The 20,577-nt window shown below is 38.2% G+C and overlaps 2 protein-coding genes across 5 annotated transcripts in view; one reads left to right on the top strand and one right to left on the bottom strand.

Annotated features, from left to right (window-relative positions):
* Positions 1–12,154, top strand: part of RNF13 (ring finger protein 13) — a 39,854-nt gene extending 27,700 nt beyond the window's left edge. For all 4 annotated transcript variants that reach the window (XM_039358025.1, XM_039358026.1, XM_039358027.1 and 1 more), the window contains 2 exons: positions 9,718–9,798; positions 10,958–12,154. In XM_039358025.1, the coding sequence (XP_039213959.1) occupies positions 9,718–9,798; positions 10,958–11,322 (446 nt within the window). In that variant the 3' untranslated portion in view covers positions 11,323–12,154. The remainder of the gene's footprint in view (positions 1–9,717; positions 9,799–10,957) is intronic.
* A 1,840-nt stretch (positions 12,155–13,994) lies between these two features.
* On the bottom strand, positions 13,995–20,552 carry PFN2 (profilin 2). Its single transcript, XM_039358029.1, has 3 exons — positions 20,278–20,552; positions 17,332–17,524; positions 13,995–15,969 (listed from the first exon to the last, which is right to left on the bottom strand). The coding sequence occupies exons 1-3, from the start codon at positions 20,407–20,409 to the stop codon at positions 15,872–15,874; spliced, it is 423 nt and encodes a 140-aa protein (XP_039213963.1). The 5' UTR covers positions 20,410–20,552; the 3' UTR covers positions 13,995–15,871.
* Positions 20,553–20,577: the final 25 nt, after the last annotated feature.

The raw sequence follows: 20,577 nt of genomic DNA, 5'->3' as shown, positions 1-20,577 counted from the left end.
CAGGGGGGAGTGAGGATGTTAGTTTGTGAGGGTTTTTGCTTTATAACATGGCATAATTCAGTGGACCATTTGTTGTAGCTTATAAACAGATCTATAACTACATAATGCCACTATCAACAGAAGGAATATATATGACATTATATGAATTCAAGGCAAAACTCTACCCTGCATGTTATTTGCCCTTGATAAATATCTTGCATTATTCATGATATTGCCAGTAGTACCACTGCAAAGCAGATATTTGATTGAAAAGTGTATTTGACGTGATGTGCAAAATTAATTTCTTCTAATCTAATGAGATTCACTATGCAAAGCTGAGTGATCTTTGCTGAATAGTTTTGTTTCATTGAGCTTGAAATGGACTATAAAGGATTATGAAAGAGGCTAAGGGTTCTTTCCCCTTTCCCCTTTCCTTTCCAACAAATACATAAATATAGTAGCAGGACTGAGCCTTACACACCCTAGGTCCAATTCCTGATGAGTCCTATCTTCCAGAATGATACCTTTACCTGTTCTCCTCCACATGACCCAGCATGTAAAAGAGATAAGGCTCCCATCACCTGGGCACAAGAAAAAAAGGAGGAAATGGTAAAAGAAAATGAATGGCATAATGCCACCTCTTCTGACTTTATAGGCATGTGGTTAGGGAAATCGGCTCTACTTTTATGTGAGGAGACTAATCTTACAAGCAATAAATAGAATCACAAGCATTAAAAATATAGACAGCATTTCAGAATAACTGTCAATAGAAAAATGGAGTGGCAACCCTAAGACTCTTTACATTAATCATGAGATTATGTTGGTCTTTTGTCCAAGATGTACAATTACTGAACTTGCATAGAGAAAATGTATATCAAAGACAATAAATTATATTAATATCATATGCAGCCACAGTATTCTTATGCAATATTACGAGCTCTCAATTATGAAGTCAGTTTGGTGTACACATAGTCCTCAATTATCACAATAATTCGGACTGGAATTTCTGTCATTAATACAAAGTATGACTGCACTACTTAGCAATGGCAATTCCTGCAGTCTCAGTTGCTGTTAACCGAGCCCCATGGACATTCGGTAAGGCAACTTCCTGCCAGCTTCCCATAACCAAGTCATTGGGAAGCCAGCAGGAAGTTGCAAGTTCCAGGTTGGCAGGCAGGTAAGTGTCTGTTGCTGGTTGGGGGGAGGGACAGAGGTGCAGGAGAGGGTGGGGAAGGATGCAAGGGAGGCGCCATGAGGGTCAGGGAACATTCATAGTATTATGTGAATTAACAGCTTGGGAGAATGAGCAGGTCACGGAGACTTACGCCAGCAACTTGCAACTTTCCCTGCCAGCTTCCCCACTGACTTTCTGGAGAAATTAGCAGGGAAGGATGAAAATGGCAATCACATGATTGAGGGTGTTTGGCAACTGGTCAAATACACAAATGGTTTGCCAAGTGCCCAGATGGTGATCATGTGACTGTGGGGGGGGGGGCGCTACAATGGTTGGAACTCCAGAGATTAGTTGTAACCATCATTTGTTCAGCACCGTCATAACTTTGAATGGTTGCTGAACAAATAGTCATAGGTCGGGGATTACCTGTGATGGTCAAAGTGTGGCTTAAAAACCAGGAGACTTGAGTTCCAAGTGTCCCTTAGGCATGAAACCTGGCTGGAAGACTTTGGTCCAGTCACTGTCAGCCAACTCACCTGGCAAGATTGTCGTTATGGGAAAAACAGAAAACAGGGATGTTAAGTATGTATGCCACTTTGAATGATATATATATATATATATATATATATATATATATATATATATATATATATATATATATATATATATATATATATATAAATGTTGGAATAAATAGGTGGATAAAAGGCAAATCCAGTCTAAACATCTGGCTAACTGCAACCAAACCATAATAATAATATTGCTATTATTTGTTTAAAACTGTTTATAGCTGCTTATTATAGCAGACTGTGTTGTTACCTGCTTTCTGGAATGATCTTTGAAGCTAACGTCTCATTCCTTTTGTGGCTTTTTTGGAACTTCTTATAGATTACCATATGTTATCAGAGATTCAAGAATAATCTTTCCTAGCCCTGGTACCACAGTTTTGGTTGTGTTGTTCTATTTGGAGAATTGTCTGCTGTCCTCAAAAGAACAAACTGTTTCTCTTCTACCAGAAAGCCAGAGGGGTTAATAACTAACTGTATATACTGTATGGTGCAAGGCATGCAGCTGTCCCTCTGAAATGAATGAATGTAGGTTGAAATTCCAGTGCATCTGGCTGTCAGTGAATTGTGGGAGGGAGCTGCCTGCCTATTCACTGCAAAGAATAAGTATTACTTTGCTCTTATATTAAACTATGTATCTTACATTGCATTGAACTCACAGGATATACATGCACGTATGCTACTTTTGTTTATAGTGCCCTAATGAAATAAAAATTTATACCTGTTTAAAGTAACCATAAGTTATTTGTTTCATTGCAACTTTAAGTTAAAAGTGCCCATGGACTCCACATTATCTTTTTAAATAGCTGCTGCTTGTTGACTTCTTATGCTGCTACTTCAGGTCCTAATTTAGAGAGTCACTATGCTATTTTACTTTCAGATATAGAGGGCGGATAAAATAGGAGACTTTGGCACTGAGTGGAGAAGTCCCTTTATTGATGTTTTTTTGGAGATAATTCTACCTTTCTGTCTTTACAAAGTGTACATCAATTAGAGTCAATGCCCATGGACACTAAGAGGAGAGCAGTTGGCATAGGGGGCCACTCTAGAGTTCTATGCCAAGCTGCCTTCAAAAATCTGTAGTTAGCGCCATTCAAGGCTTTGGTTTATTTTTATTTATAATTATAAAGTATAATTTATATATGTATATTCATTCCTCTGGCCTTTATATAAATTACCTTTAATAGAAGCAACCTCACAAATAGAAGTAATTTGCACCTTCCTTTCTATAATTGTAAATTTTGCAATGCAACTGTTAGGTAGTTTTCTCTATAAATGTTTACTATTTAGCTGAGGCAATTTGTTTCATATTATGAAGACGGAAATCATCCCAGACAACTGAAGAATCATTTTCATCAAGTTGTAATTAAATGCAGCTACTCTATCTAATCAGCCTTTGTGTGGTTGCTGCCTTGGCTGCTGAAAAGGAGAAAATTGCAGAGCAGCCAACTAGAAGCAAAGCCGCTCTTGTAGGGAACCACCTGGACTGCTGGAAAGGAAGCTTGTTGTGGCTACTTTGCCCTTTCCTCGCTGTAGAGCAAACTTGGCAACTTTCCCTGCCAGCTTGCCCACTGACTTTGCTGGTTCAAGAATTCTGGGAGTTGAAGTCCACATGTCTTAAAGTTGCCAAGTTTGGAGACCCCTGCTATAGAGCAAGATGGGACTTGCACTTAATCTTAAATTGGTCATACAAAGATTGTTTTTGCCAATACAAAACAAGGAGAAACATGGTCCTCATTTCACTGGACATGGACAAAAGCATTTTCATGTAGAGTAGATGATGTTAGAGGTCTTGCTCCTTCCCTATCATTTGATTGGCCAAGTAAATCAGTGGTCTCAACCTTTTTAATGCCACAATCCCCAACCAGTCGTAAGTCGAGGACTACTCAACTGGTCGTAAGTCGAGGACTACTCAACTGGTGCAGCACTGTTTGCAAAATGGGACTTTTGGCGGGCTCAGCAGGGCAGAGACAGCCTGGACAATTCCTATTGGCTTTTGAAAGCCAATAGAATTAGACTCTATTCAAGAGAGTCTATTCTATTGGCTTTCAAAAGCCAATAGAATAAAAGGGAGTAGCACAGCTAAGGAAAAGGGGGGGGGGAAATGGCGGACTGTGTTGTTTGGTGACCCACAGGATGAGAACCACTGAAGTAAATGGATAGCTAGGTACAGCCCCTAAACCAGACCTAATTCTTTACTTCCAGGAGAGCTCAAGAGACATTAACTTTTTGTATAGATAGAAAACTATAAATGCTCCCCCCCTCCCCGGCATTGGGAGTAATTGTATGTTTCTTTGGTGTAGATTTGGACTGGTATAATTTCATTTTAAAAGTGACTTTCATAAACAGTTACCTCTTCCTTTTCTTTTGCTGCAATTGATTGAATCAAATTTGAGGTGGGTGGGAATAGCTGTTCTTGGCAAGTTGCTCCTTCCAGGTTCATATAAACTGTTGAGTTTGCCCTTTCCATTAACACATCCATTGGCTATATATATATAAAAAAAACCTATGTGCCAGCTGAAAATCCCAGGGCACAAACTAAGAGCCTTTTTCCTGGAGATTTGTAAATTATTGAATTGTACTGTATTTTTAATTGAAATTATTTTTTAATAATTGCTAATACTTGTTAATTATACATGGACTTTTCAGTATACAACTTTTAATATATAACATCCAATCTGTTTGAATTCAAAATCACTGCCAGATTATTGTTTAGAGCTACAGGCAGCTGGAACAGTTATAAATATTTGATCGAGGGTGAGTGTTACATTGAATCCATTATTAATGGAGTCTGTAAAACAGAGCTTTTCATTTTGATGGTGCATAATAGAATTAGCAATAGAACTTACACTCATCTATCTTTCAAGGTTTGAAGGAGATTTTGAATCTGGGGTGAATATTTTTTAGTCTTCACATTACAGGCTAAGTTAATTGTAAGATACTTTCTGGACTCCGATATTTTTAATTCTACAGGTAGCCCTCAATTTATAATTGCAATTAAGACCAGAATTATGATTATATGTCATGCCAGTCATTAAGTGGTCATAATGTGAATGACTTGATTTTACTACATATTTTGTGGTGGTCATTAAATGACTGCCACAATTGTTAAGTGAACACTATGGTTGTTAAGCAAACACCACAGTCATTAAGTGTGGTGCTTTTTGCCAGAGAGCAGAAGTGAATGTCAATTTCTGGCAAAAAAAAAAAAGTTGTAAATTGTGCTCATGTGACCGTGGGATGCTGCAAATTGTCATAAATATTGGGTGGTTGCTGAGCACACCAAAAATGCACTCACATGACCATGTCGGGGGCTGGATGTTTGAACTCTGAATCTGGGTCATAAGTATCTTTCTGGGGGTCTGTTGTAACCCTGAACACTCGCTAATCAAACAGTCATTAACCAAGAATTACCTGATTTAGTCACAGCTAACATTTTGTTTGATGTATTTTCTATGTAACTCCAATTACAAGAATCACTTGTAAATATTATTTGTTCATAACAATCATAGTTGCCAGTTCTTTAGTTGATGTTGGCCTTTGTTCACCTTGAGTTCTTCCGAAGAACCTAGGACAGTGGTTCTCAACCTGTGGGTCGGGACCCCATTTGGGGTCGAACGACCATTTCACGGGGGTCGCCAAACAAGGCTGTCCGCCATTTTTCCCCCTTTTCTTTGGCCACACCCCTGGCACCCAGTGATTTATAAGTGGTTGGGGGTCACCACAACATGGGGAATTGTATTATGGGGTTGCGGCATTAGAAAGGTTGAGAACCACTGACCTAGGATGTCATAATATATCAAAATATATCCAAGTAATGTGGCCTTTTGAAATTGACAGATGGAAATTTACTAAATGCCATCCAATATTTTTTGGCATAACACCCAGTGTGCCACTAACCATTGAACCACTATGGCTAGGTTATGCAATAATCTTTCAGTTTCCAGTTTGTGATACTTTGAGATGTTGTCCAATACTTTGTCTTGACTTGTATTATCCCCTTGTATTATCAGTTATCCATAGTTTATTATTTTCATTCATTGAATAATTAAACAAATTTTATGACCTTCCAATTCATACATGTTAATACTGTCAGCTTAAAAATCCACAACATAAACCCCATAAAACATCACCTTTCCCCCTACCCCCCCCCAATGGGAATAAAGGTGTAGTTTGCCTCAGTAGCAAGAAAACGGTCAGACATACAGTACTGGCAGCAGAAACATTAACAGGTGACTCCCTTTTAGCAATTCCTGATTTTTTCCTCTCCCTGCTTTGGTCTTTTTCTGATGCTCATGAGCTCTAGAGAAGCTCCCTCAAAGGCTCCTGTGTTCTTTAAATGCCTGCTGCTTTGCTCCAAATCCCTATCCTTTAGATGATTTTATTAGTCCTGGTAGTGCAATGGTTAGAATGCATTATTGCAGGCAAACTCTGCCCATAGCCAGGAATTCGATCCTGACCTGCTCAAAGTTGACTCAGTCTTCCATTGTTCCAAGGTTGGTAAAATGAGGAGCCAGATTGCTGGGGGCAAACAAACAAAATGTATTTGTATATTTGAACTGTTTGGGACTCCTCTGTTTCTGGAATAACTTTTTTTAAATCTCCTGAAACAAACATTCTAATAACATAATGATAATTGTTTTTCACGTAATGGCTATATACACTATAATTCTTCAATTTATCTGATTTAGAAGGGCAGAGCAGATACTGTTATTATCTTACATAAATAATTGCCTGAAAAATGGAAGCTAAATAACCACTGAAGAGTTTATAGATACCCCTTATAATTTATGTTTCAGCATTAACAAATTGCAGGATATGTCACAAAGTGTAACACCCTAGTTCCAATATAACTTGATTTCTATTGCATTAAACTAAAGGTCATCTTGTTTGACATTACTTAAACATTTCTACCATTCCCAGCTTAGAAATATAAATTCTCATTTAATGTTTTCACATTAATGCTGTTTATACTTACTGTAAAAATACGTTAATTATATTGTTAAAAAAACTATAATAATAGTAGTTAATCTTAATGTGACTTGTTGGATGCTTACAGACCTAATTGCCTATGGTATGTGAAGCATTTTTTTCTCTCTTATGGGTAGTTAGGCAGATTTCTTGCCACTTCACAGAATTTGCAGACTTACTTGTACTTAATTTAAAAAACAAGTCTTTTAGTGTTTTTTTCCAGCAGTTTTAATTGGAAAGCATCAAGATAGAACTTACTCTCCTGTTAATAGTTCAGTTGTCAATGCTAAAATATCAGCTAAGTTGCTTGTAAAATCATGCATACTAACCTCCCAGAGGAAAACAAAATGTGATTGTGGAAAAATGTTAACACAAAAAGGGTTTTAAGCTTCTTTAATCAAAGGCATTGCTATGAGAACGACGGCATCAAAACAAAGCAAGCCTACCTAATTCCCATGGTTCCTGGCACGAAGAAGTTGTACCTTAGAAAACCTAGTTCAGAATTAGCTCTTTGTGATACTGTATTTGCCAAGAGAGGAGCCAGAAATGCCATTTGTTGAAGATAAGATTTCCCAGGGCACTAATGCAAAATCCATTAGCAGCGATTACAGCTGCTCAAGCCTGTTGATACTGAAGGGGTTAATTATTTGTGCTTTTTTATTTCATATTCGAATGGCAGATTTGGAGTATAATCTTGGTGTTAGGCATTCCTTCATTTTCTTTCAACTATAACCCATTCTGATTGCCTGCAAACTTTATACCTTTCTTTGCATTCAGATGAGACCAATTATTGAAACTTTTTAGAAAGAGAGGGATTCTTTCATCTCCAAACTGAATTTGTGTGTTAAATCTGAGCCAACAGGTTCTAGGCTGTATCTTAGCAACACTGAAGCTTCTTGTATGACATAAAAACTAGCTTTCCTGGTGGGTGGAACAGGAAAATGTCCGGACAGTTACGTCACAGTAATGAGACTAGGGAACTGAAGCATTGTTAGTATTTAGGATGAGGAAGTCTGGGAATAGTCTTGTATTGTTACCAGCATTAATTCTGGCAAACCTTTTCTATATGTGTATTTGCATTACAATTTCTGCTGTGCTTCTGGTGGGATGCAAATATCTTATTAGATCACTCACTCTACAAAGAAATAGCCACTCAGCCTCTGATTATAACTCTTTAGTCTCATTGGTTGAGGCTCTTCCTCTGTAATACAGTACTTCTAATCTTTTGCTAGATCTATTTATTACAACTTTAATCTACTGATTCTAGTCTGGAACAACAAAGGTGAATTAGCATCTTAGAGCTAAAATGCCTGGACTTATCCATATCTTTCTGAGTCTTCATTGGTTTCCAGGCTGCTCATCATGGTTCCTCTTTGTGGACATGTTTCAATTTATAAGTTTCTTTCAGTGTGGTAAATTTGACATATTTCTCTGACTGAAGCCTGGTTAACAAATTATAGTTGAGTAATTGTTTCCCATGAAAAACAGTGTGTGATTGCACTAATCAATGAAAATTAATAACAGAGTCACCTCATGTTCTATTTAGAATATCTTAAATCATTTTCATGTCTACATGTGGACCTCAGTTAACAAGGGTAATTGGAACTGGAATTTTCAAGGTTAAGCAATATGGCTGTGAAGTGTGGTATCACATGAAAGTGTAGCAACAGAAATTTGGGCATTCCCAATTGCCATCATTAAGCAAATCCCAAGACATTGTTAAGCATGACATCACTTGGTTACCATCATACAATCACGGGATGCTGTGATGATCAGAACATGATCCAGTACCATCATTTAAGTTCAAACAATTACGGATGAGTGGTTGTTAAGTCAAGACCATATGTATTGTCAAGACCCCATGTAATATGTATTAATTTAGCCCATTTATTTATTAAATCAGTTTATATGGCCACCCAGCTCATGAATGCAATTATAGTCTGGCTTCCATTTTTAATTTTTGGTAGCGGAATTAAAGCTCACACTAGCTTCAGCTCATTGTTCCAACCTGTCAATATCATTTTGAGTCATGTTTGTTTTCTGTAGTGAGCTCACCCTCTTTGCTTAATGACAAGTGCAAATTCAGTAGCCACACAATTTACTCCCTTGTCAAAGTCACTTAGCTGACTAGATAATGAAATTTCTGACACTTTGAGATGGCCCTGTACTCTGTTAGCACAACAGTACCCTTTATTGCTGCCAGTGTTATCTGTATCTCCTGAAAGCAAATCTGACAACAGTGTCTCATTTTACTGCCCTAAAATTAGAATACTTTATATTCCTTATTGGGAATTGCTTTGGAAATCTGGCCAGGATTTTCAGCCACAGCATGAAAAATTGAAATGTTTCTTAGATTCTTGACTAACATAAGTTCTTTTGGACTGTTCAATTCTATGCCTCATTCCTTCATAAAAATAATCAGTTATTTGGAGATTTCCCCCTCCCTTAAATATCATTTGCAGAGGGCCAGCCTGATGCAGTGATTAAGACAGGAGACCATTAGTTCTAGTCCCACCTTAGACACAAAGCAACTGTGTGACCTTGGGCCAGTCATTTTCTCTCAGCCCTAGGAAGGAGGCAAGGGCACTTTTGAAAAACCTTGCCAAGAAAACTGCAGTCTCATCTAACGCTGAGTCATGTGTCTTTCAAGTCAAAATACTGACTTCAAGGCATATGACTCAAAAAAAGCAAATGCTTTTATTTTAGCTGAATAAAGATTTATTTTTTTAAGAGTAAAGATACTTCGATGATGCTGTAAACAATTTGGCACTTTTGTCTTTCCTGGGCTTTTGCAGTACCCAGCTAGGAAAAGAAAGCTTTGGTATAAGACATTTCAGGTAGCTTCTTGATTGACACTCCATACATTGTGAAATATCTTTCACCAAAAGTGCTCCATTTATTCTTGTATAGAAGCTGCCATCCTAATACTAAGTATTAGAATTCTATAAAATCGTAAGTTACTCCTGACATTTCTGCATTTTACTTCTGCTTCTGTACTGTCTTTCATTCAAAACTTCTCTGCTTCAGGAGATGAGTATGATGTTTGTGCCATTTGTCTGGATGAATATGAGGATGGAGATAAACTCAGAATTCTTCCTTGTTCTCATGGTAAGTAGCTACATTTGATTATTTACTGAATTCTTGTTTTGCTCTGGGATAGAAGATTTTGCTTAGTTGTATATTTGTATATTTGTAAATGCAGTTGTTTTTATTGGATTAAACTAATAAGGCTGGTTCCTACAGAATTATTATGATTACATCTCCAAGAATTCCCAGCCATATAATGAAATTTATTACTGTTATTTCAAGAATCATTTTAGACTATAATAAAGTCGGGGTGTGGCAAGTAAGAGAGAAGAAACTTAGTCCTATATTTGTAGGAATTTTGACAGTGTTACCAGTATCAGTATCCTAGATTTGATTGTAATATTTGGATTGAAACTATTAAATAATGTTAAGTGGCTGCATCCAAAATTAATATTTATAAAATATTAAGTACTGGTTGACAGTTTGTACCTTCTCAAAGAGATTAACAGAATGGCCGGAGTGCCTAGATTTTGTTTGATAGAGCAGGTCAGCATTTGTTACCTTTTAAAAACTCAATTATGCTATTTTCAGTTTGTATTTTGAAATGATAATCCAAGGAGATCCCAGTCATAGGTGTTATTTGTCAGTACAGATCAGTGGCTTGCTTACAGGTAAAAATGTGATATTGCTTGTGGCTAAATAATTTCTTGTAATGGATTCTGTATTGTTTGAGCTCTATAAATTCCACATTTATAGCTTTCCACACACAAGAGATTTTTGTTGAACTTAATTTTTCGTAATAGTTGAAATTCAACTATTAGTAGTAGAAATTAGTACAGGGAGCACAGTGTTTGATAAGGGCCAGTTTAACTTTTATTTTTTGTACTGCATCTTATGATTGTAGGAATAATAATATTATTAGTAACTATCACCTGAAAATGCAAGTTTATTCAGAGGCCCAACATTATTTCACAGTTCAGCAATGACATTTCATTGGCTACGGCTCTGCAGTAGGACAATGCCTAAGCATTTAAAAAAAAAAAAAAACCACTAGTAGCATTTATAGTTTCTTCAGAAGTAAACTGACTTCTATAGAAAAAAATGGTCTGAAGGTGGGTGGCGCAGAATGCCTTATTATCACATGTAAAATTATCCCCATGCTGCCTATTAACTGCCCATTTTCCCCAATCTCCTTCAAACTACCTTCCTTCCTTCCTTCCTTCTCTTTTTTTTCTGTCAGCCTACCATTGCAAATGTGTGGATCCTTGGCTAACTAAAACGAAGAAAACATGTCCTGTCTGTAAACAGAAAGTGGTCCCTTCTCAGGGAGATTCTGATTCTGAAACAGACAGCAGTCAGGAGAATGAAGTCTCTGAGAATACCCCTTTGCTTAGGCCAATTGCTTCAGTTAGCACTCAGTCTTTTGGCGCATTATCAGAGTCATACTCTCATCCAAATGTAACGGAATCTTCAGACTATGAAGAGGAGGAAGGAAATGAAGATATTGACAGTAGCGATGCAGAGAATGGAGTGACAGAAGAAAGTATAGTAGTCCAGCTACAGCCCAACGATGAAAAGGATTACAGACCAGCAGATGCTGTTTGAACTGCAAAGTGGGCAGTGTTACATGAACTCCTCTCCCCAGAGACCTCTCATCTTATGTACCTGTACATAAGAGAAGTGCATTGCAGCCCTTCCATTGCTTCACTAGAAGCACCTGTTCATATAGCATTCTATATAGTTTAATCTCATTACAGGTTTCCTTTCTTTTGTTTATTCGTCTTTTGAAGACAAGCATTTTAACAGGACTTCACAATGTTAGTAATGGGGCTTCCATCACTAAATATAATGTACTCCTCCCCCACAAAAAAGGTATATCAGCATAGTTGAACCAAGACCGTACATGTGTTTTCCCTGCTACAAGAGTGTAAGTAAGCAGTGACTTATTGAGTTATTTGTTAAATGTACGGTAAGTACTACCCTAAACATTCATCCAACCAAAAAAATGTATGGGTATTTATGTCTGTAAAGGCTTTCTCTAGAAGAACCAGCACCTTTTAAAGAACAAAATATACTTGTTCTGTATTTGTCTGCCAAGATTATTTCCCAACAAAGAGGAATTGGAGCTTTGAACATTGTGAAGGATTTTGACTGTCTTTTCCATTATCCTATTCCATTTGCAAGTACCTGGCAAAGAAATCTCAACATGATTTAGCTTAGCCCATCTCTAAGGAAATAAACAGGATAACCCCATGTTCATTGGAGTACTTTGCTAATACTCCGCTTTCTTCAGACAGGGATTGGGACCAATGCAGAAAGGCAACCTTAAAGCAACCATCTACTAGAACATTTAATTTTGTGTATGCCATATTTGGAAACAATTTTGTATGCAGTACTGATTTACAAAGGAGGGATATCTTGTAATAAGAATGTCTGATACTAATTAGCTTGATAAAAACTATGCAGAGAAATAAATCGAACTACGTATTGAGTTTGAAAATAAGTGCTCATAGCTAACAGGATTTTACTTACACTGTATCATGAAAACAACATTATATAGAAGTGTAATTATGTAAAAAGAATGTAGCCATGCTTCTGTATAGTCAAACTACAGGGATTTTTTTATATGGTCTTGTACAGGAAAGTTTGAAAGGATGTTAATAAATACGTTTTCCACTTTAGTAGCAATTTTGTTTTCCTTTGGGAGCCTCTGAACAAGAAATATCTTCTCTTTCACATATTTATTATATTTTTATCAAGCCTTTATTATTTTTATAACTAAGATGGCAAACATATTTAGTACTTCCTCCTCCTCCTATTTTCTCCATAACAATGCTATGAGGTGAGTTGGGTTAGGGAGAGTGGCTTGGCAAAGTCACCCAGCTGGTTTTCATGCCTAAAAAAGTTCAAGTGAACAAGAGGGGAAAAAATCAAACTGTTTGTAAATTACTTCAATTTTCACAACAGTATTTGTACAATTAATAAAAAAAGACTTTTACTGTGTCACCAACACAAGTATATCCTATACTTTAAAGTACTGAAACTTATTCCAAAGGGCTTGAGATATCTTAAATAATGGATTAAAATGTTTGATTTCTAAAATCTGCAAAACCCATTATTTATCACCTATGAGCAGACACAACTAGAATTAGCGAATATTAATTTATTCAGGCAACTGTTTTGCAAGCTCTTCAATTCATCCAATTAATGAACACAATTCTTTCCCTGGTAAACATTTCAGTGGCTATTTATCATTTTTAAATTTTTAAGAAGTCTGTGCTTTGCCATTTGTCTTTTAAGCCCGATATTTTTGTTTTTTAAACAGATTGTCAAATTTCATCCTAAAAAGTTTTTTTAAGAATATTACTTACTTAATGAACATGGCAGGCATGGACTTTAAAATTATTATTTAGCAAGCTGCTTGGGATCCTGAGGCGCATCCCAGCATTAAGTCTAAGTTTAAGTGCTATTAACGAAGAATGAAGTTGGCATTTATTTTTTCATCCAACTAACATATCTTTATCTATGTGTACACAAAGTTATTCTATTATCCATGGATATAAAGGGACTTCAAAGATTAGATAGCTTATATCAAACTTTAGAAAAGTTTTAGATTGCAAGGCCTAATAGTTTATTGGTTTGCTATGAAAAATAAGGGAAGAATAGTGAGCAATAGTGCATGGCCATGTTTACTGGTAAACTACAGAATGCTTTCCATCACTGAAAAGAACTGTGTTTTTGTTTTTTTTTTACTTCTGAGTTTATAAGAAGGGAGGGGTAAACCTCTGTGATAATTGCCATTTCCTTTCTTGAATTATCTTTAATATGATTTAAGAAATTTGGGGATTGTTTAAAGGTAGAAGTATAAAGAGTTGCTTCCTAGAGACTCCTTAATTTTTGAACATGTAAAAGCTTGTGGTTCGTGGACATCCATCTCTGTATTACCATATTTGGAATCTTCTCCAATTGTAATAGACCTAACCTTAAAGCCATCAAGTTGTAAATGATTATATATTTAAGATTTCATTTTAATGTTGTAAGCCACCCAGAGTTATTTTGTGGCAAGATTGGCAGCAAGCAAATTTAATAAACAAAGTTATTTACCAGAAATCAATAAAAATTAAGAAATAATATTTGGGATTGAATAAAAAAATTGGATTACACATTGTATGAAAATTAATTTTATATTGATCTTAATAGAAAAAATTAGTGTAACTATAGGATAGATAATCTACAAGGGCAATGAAAAAACCCCCACATAACACACTAATTCATTATTTGGTTGGAATAAATTTATTTCATCTGTCTGTAAACAAGGTGTTTAATAGTTATGGCATTTTTTGAAATGCATATTAAATCAGATGAGTTAGACTGTATCCCAGATGTAACAAAGTGCAGGGAAATAAATGAACAAATCAGCAACAAGAATTTGTTTAAGTCTGTACATTATCCACAAGGCTCAAACAACAGAAGCAAATACTAGAGTGTCCCTAAAGTAGTGCCATTCAGAAGAAGCCATTCTTGTAGTTAAAATCCATCTCACAATAGCAACAGATCATTTTTTTAAACATTAGTATGGCACAGAATACATATTAAAAATTTATCACAAGACAGCCAACTCAGTTATTCCAACCAAGACCATCTTTCATTTTCTGTATACAGAGTTCTGCAGTTCTCTTTTAAATGGACATACATGTTAGTACCGTGCTCAAACTGACAATTTGGTTACACGTTTCAGATGATTAATGCACAAGGCAATTTACTTCACAATTTCTGCAGCTAGGGCATGACAGGCCAAATGAAAATTAGATTTGAAGTGGTATTTATTTGGACTTTTGTTTTAAAACTACCAACCCTCAAAGTAGCAAGTCTTAATACCCTTTCAATGTTCAAACAGACTGATGTTAGTCAAGATGCTACCTGTATAACCAAAGGTGGCAGTTTGCTGACAGTGACACTGCAGTATCATATAAAACCCAAGCTGTAAATCAAAATTGGTCCTATGAAAAAAAAATTAAACTGGACACACTCCAGATGGTTACACTGGGATATCTAAAGTCCATGATGGCAGCCTTTTTACAGTTCAACTACAGAACGAGCTGGCAAAGAAAGTTACGTGCCTGAGCTATTGTGGTGATGGAATGTCCCTGGGGATTCATTCAAGATGGTGATGGTGGTTAGGTGATGGGAGAAGTGCATCGGCACCTTTTCATAGTTTTGCAGTTACCCTTTTAAAGCAGGATGTGCTTCAGACATCATGAAGAGTTTGCAAGTTTACACAGAAGAGCAACAACAAAACTAGAGCAACAATTTTAACAGCTTTCAAGCAGCAAATTGGTTAAACAAACCAGGCACTGTATTTTAAAAAATGTATTTATAGATAGAAGATGAAAGCAAAGAAACAAAAAAGAAGTGGATGAGGACAAGGGGGAAGAAAGTAGATATGCATGCACTTTACCCCTCCCAACCATGCTCTACAAAGGAAGACTAATGAGCTGTATAAATGCTCAAAGTGCTGAAGAGGCATTGATCAATCTTGATTGTACAATCGGCACCTTTATTTCACTTCATTTAAATTGGTTTAGTTCTCAATGTCACATTAATCGCTAAGACAAAGTAACATCTGGACTTAGCATGGTTTTCTTCCCAAGGCTTCAATGTATCATGCATATCATCTGTTTGCAAAAGATGGTGCCAGATACAGAATATGGATACAATGATTAACATACCAACAAAAAGAGTAACTGAAGCCATGACATCAGGGAAAAGATGTGTAAATAAATTGCCATCTTTAGGCTGGTAGTATGGTGAACACAAGAGGGTTGTGGTGAGAGTTGCTATGTGAATGGGGAGAGGTTGCTTAGATATCAAACCTCTGCAGGTATAAAGCCAGTTCATTAGCTTTCTTATTGAGTGTCCTCCTTTGGACAGTTTCTCTTTCCCATAACCATAACCAATGCTGGAGTACACAAGGAAACAAGGATGAACAGAAATAAAGAAAGAATAACACCTTTCCCCACCAATAGAGGGATACAAAGGAGACACAGGTTCATTTCCCATCACCCTGCATTGCTAATAAAGTTTCCACAATATAGATTACTGTCAGGAAAGTTTAATAGCAATTTCCCCTAATACTTAACAGTCTGCCTAGCAACTAGAACCCAGAGTCTCTCAAGTATTTTGCCATTGAGTATGCCTTCTTATTCAATCCGCCTCCATGGACCCCTTCTTTGCCCATTACAAAGACCAAGACTGAAAGAGAAGAGAAAAAAAAAATTATAAAAAGAGTATTAAAAATCATTCCAAGTGTTAATTAAGCACTGTAATAAGAATACTCATATATTTCACATTAGATCATTTATATAGGATTATTCTTTGAATGTTTCTTTTTCAAACATTTTAATAGGAAAAAGTGCAGGCAGGCAAACTGTCTAATGTCTGATAAGCAGCATATTTATGGCATGGGAATTATAGCTGAAATAATTACAATAAACTCTCTATAAAACCACGGTTTAAATATGGTCAGAATTATTTGCAGTATAAAAGTGATTCAGAACAGGATAGTTCAGAAATATTTAGAAACATATTTGTATGTTCCCTTGTATTCCAGCAGATGTCACTAAAATAGTGTAATTCTGTTCTCAAGACGTTCTCACTACAAAAGTGTCCATGTATATATTGTTCTACTTTTTCTATACATTGTACACTTAAAGTCTCAGCTGGTTAAGATGCTGGACTTGTATCTGAATCATATTCACATCCACATCTGAGCAGTGACTTCACAATTGGCAAGTTACTTTCAAATTACGCTATCCTAGAGGACTGTTTGGAGGAAAAATAGGACCTTGGAACTTCCAGAGAAATGACAGGATGTAAATGTAGTGAATAAATACTAATTTCCAATATCTTTTTGTACACATTTCTTATTTATACTAGAAATACAATCCACAGAAGTGTTTGAAGGGACCTTTTGAACTCTGAAGCAAAAAGTAATACAGGTAATCATTAACTTACAACAATTCATTTAACAACCGCTTTATGTTACGATGATGCTGAAAAAAAATGACTTGTGATCAGACTTCGAACTTATAGCTATCACAACATCCTCGGTTATGTGATCAATATTCAAGTGCTTAGCAATTGATATGTATTTACAATGGTTGTGGCATCCTGAGATCACATGATCATTATTTGTGACTTTCCCAAGGGGTGTCCAAGCAAAATCAATGTGGGAAGCCAGGTTCTGTTCCCAATTGTAGTCATAAATTGAGAACTACCTGAACCTACACCAAGCTCAGAAAATGATTTAATGGAATACCTGTGAGCTTAACATAAGTTTGTGAATTATTTAAATGAGCACTAAATGGCTCAGGATACCCCTGCTCTCTAATGCTACATGTATATGCCACAAATTAAAAATTTAGGCTGCCTTTTTGAAAGTAATGTAGCCAATTCATTTATATTCTCAACATTAAGCCTTAATACTGTGAATCTTGCACTACAACATGGACAAAACAGTTTTATGAACAAAATTTTTTGGAGTTATTTATTGCCTGCATATTTTCTACCATTTAACAAAAAAGCAAATCAAAAATAGTGGAAGAGAAAGCTTACCTCGTCCAGCTCTGCCTACAGCAACATTATATGTTGGTTCGCCACCTTGGCTCTTTGTCCTGATGTCCATTGTACAGTCACCATCCACATAGAGGCTATCTCGGATCACAGAACACTTCTTTGCACCAAGAGTGAGACCATTGGTAAAAAAACCCTCGCGGTCTTTTCCTACAATCATATCTATTTCTATAGGCTGTCAAAGAGAGAAATCCAGAATTTTAGTTGATTCTTTAATGCTGCACACTGAAGAATCTATGGATCTAGAGATTGTGCAAGATCAATACAAGTTCTCCAGCAATTTAACATAAAGGGGGAAATCTGAATTCAAGGGATTGTTCTTTAACTATGAATCTCTAGGCAGAAAGCACATTTTGAGTGACATGCCACACTTGCACTCTAAAAAGGGCGAACCCAGAACAAAGATTTAAATATATGACATGTAACATAAAATAAAATCTACTTTATTATGTGTTTTCAATAATTCTCTTTAGTCGCTTTAAAATTTACAAATTGATGCCAGCTTTTGTATAGGCTCCAATATTGCATCCAATCCTTTCATGGGATGCATATACTTGTGGTTAAGTAATACACCTTTGCTTGAAACTCTAAGTTATTTTGAGTGCTAACGAAATAATATACAGATTAAGGAGTTACTTCTTAAATATCAAGAGAAGTATATATGAATAGGCACCACCTTTAGATTCAGCATATATCTGAGACAGAAGGTGAACCAATCCATTAACAGCCTTATGCTGACCACAAACCCTCATAGATGCAATGTAACTATAGCTTTAAGGCATGAATAGTATAAATATTGAAGGACAAAATGCAAAATATCCTTATTTATGTAGAGAGCTTTAGGACTTTTAAACCAGGTTTCTCAAATGTAAGTACACATGGTTCTTACTCCCTTTACTGCAAATTTGTGCTTTTGCAAACATATTGTAATGCATTTTAGCAACTCCAAAGCTACTGAGATTGTTCATAGAGAAAAATGGATAGGTTTTCAGAACTGCCAGGCACTGGATAGTTATATATTAGAGGGAAATGAAGTAATAAACATGGCCTGTTTTAACAGCTGGAAATAGAATTAGCAAGCTGCTTACAAATCAGTCTTTTTTATCTAAACCCAGTCCAGCATTTTGTTCAAACAATACAGGCAATAACAATAGAAGAGGCCGCTCAGCTAGAAAATGTGTTCCCCATACGTTTTTCCATTGGAAGGCCCCTCCTTCCAATGGAACTGCAGAGTCATAGCAGGCCCTAGTCATTCCCAAGTACAGGCCAGGAGTCTACCTATCATGACCACCATCTCAACACTAGAGAAAGACTAGCTCAGCCGCAGCCAAGGGCACTGCTTTTTTAACCCATCCTATACCTGCTGCAGATAATGCAATTTTTAAGCCTTATCTTAACATTCCTGATACCTAAAGCAAAATCCTCAGTATTCTTGTAATAGATTATTAATACAAGAGGAAAACATATTTCTATAGTTTGTCAATTCTCGCACATGCCTGCAAAGGTAGGCAAGCAGTTAGCCAAAATGGCATTCCGGAGAAAGAGCCAGCCATTATCAGGATTGTAATGCAACATCAAATTGCACTTCAAATGCATTGACACGAAAATTATGTGTACAAATACTTATATAATTTAATTGTGGTGTTTCAGCTTGCAAACGCCGGCTGGTCAACACACAATAACGGAACCTTCTTAGAGGGATCATCCCTCTCCTTTATCAGCTCTACTTCTATGGACCAGGGCACTTCAGGATAAGTCCGAAAGCCAGAATGGGGGGCGAGAGAAGGAAGGGGCGAGAAAACGAAGACTGCAGTGCAGGAACGAGGTGATTAATATCTCGGGAGAGGAGTGAGAAAAGGAGGAGTTAAAAAAAAATCAGCGGCAATGCGCCATCTTGGAGGCGAAAAACCTGGAGCAACTGGCGAGGAACGGATTCACAAAAGCCTCCTACGCTGCATTCGCAAATCCCTCTCCAACAGGGCGAAGCAAACTAAGGGATTCCTACGCTAAACTCCCTCTGAATCATGCGCGCGCGCGGCCCCCCCGCCCTTTCCAGGGTCCGGCCTTTTCCCTCTTCCTCCTCCCGTTCTGTTGCCGGGCATGACTTAGTCCAATGCTGGTAGTAAAGCCGCCCCCGCACCGTAGCGTGCAAAATAGATACCTCATCGCAAGAAGAATCAGGCTTTTCTACCTACACTTGGCCCCACGTGCACCTGAAATCTGGGGCGAAACTCCAACGGCAGCTTTCTCCAACCTCCCTATCCACCCCCCCCCCCCGCCTCAAGTCACGACTTGGGAAAGGCGTCCCCCTTCCAGGGCCAGCTCTCGGAGGAGTCTTTCCCTTCAAGCCCATAAGCCGGGAGGGGGCGGGGAAATAAAAAAAGAGGGACTCGCTTTCAGTTCACACGTTCATCCCGCTGGGTCTCTCGGGAGACGGCTTTCCGCGGGAAGAGGCCAACTCCGTGGCCGAGAGCAAAACCCTTCCACGAGGGAACTCCCCGCCCTCCCACCTCTTCACTTTCCAAGGATTTCTTTAAAGGACGGCGCGGGGGAGGGGAAGGCAGAGAAAGGAAAGCGCCGGACTGGGCAGCGGGCGGCCCTTCCCACACCGGCCGGCGGTAGGAAGGAGGCGAGAGGAGGCGAGCCCCTCCGCAAACGGTGTTGCGGACGCGTGTGAAGCGAGGAGACGGGAGGGTGCCGGGCCGGGCTTGGAGGGACCGGGAGTCCTCCGCAGCTCCGGCTCCGTTGCAGCCCTTCCACCCCACCTGCGGAGCACCCCCAAAGCGATGCGGATCCACAGCCCAGCATTTCTGAGAAAGGCCCCCGGCCCCCTTCCCAAATTTCGGGTTCCCTGCCTCCCTGTCTTTCCTTACCCCCGCCCATCCGGGAGGGCTCCTTTCTTCCCGGGCGCCGCGGGCTTTCCCTTACCGTAATGCTGTGAAAGATGCCCCCGGCCGTCGCTGCCCAGACGTACTTGGCGTCACAGTAGCCGACAATGGCGGCCTCCTGGCAGCAGCCATCGCACATCAGGTTATCCACGTAGCTCTGCCAGCCTGCCATCTTCGGTGGGTGGGGGGCGGGGGGCGGAAGCCGGGGCTCGGCGGTAGAGGCGGGCGGGCAAGAAGGGGGGACGGAGGCGGCAGCCGGAGCGAGCAGCCCCGCAGCGGACAGCTTCTCTGCGCGGAGGCGGCGAGGCAGGGAGCGGGGGAGGGGACCGAGGGGGTGGGT

This window comes from Crotalus tigris, unplaced genomic scaffold (assembly GCF_016545835.1).
Source record: "Crotalus tigris isolate CLP2741 ecotype Arizona unplaced genomic scaffold, ASM1654583v1 scf7180000018970.2248101, whole genome shotgun sequence".
Lineage (NCBI taxonomy): Eukaryota > Metazoa > Chordata > Lepidosauria > Squamata > Viperidae > Crotalus > Crotalus tigris.
Note: the sequence above shows the minus strand (reverse complement) of the source record. Positions and strands in the feature narration are given on the sequence as shown.

What these genes read in the sequence shown, in the direction of transcription:
- PFN2 (XM_039358029.1), bottom strand. Translation starts at nt 20,409, where the DNA reads ATGGCAGGCTGGCAGAGCTACGTGGATAACCTGATGTGCGATGGCTGC. An exon ending in GCATCTTTCACAGCATTACG is followed by an intron (nt 17,525 to 20,277) that starts GTAAGGGAAAGC and finishes TCTCTTTGACAG; the next exon opens with CCTATAGAAATAGATATGAT. An exon ending in TGTAGGCAGAGCTGGACGAG is followed by an intron (nt 15,970 to 17,331) that starts GTAAGCTTTCTC and finishes CTTCTCTTTCAG; the next exon opens with TCTTGGTCTTTGTAATGGGC.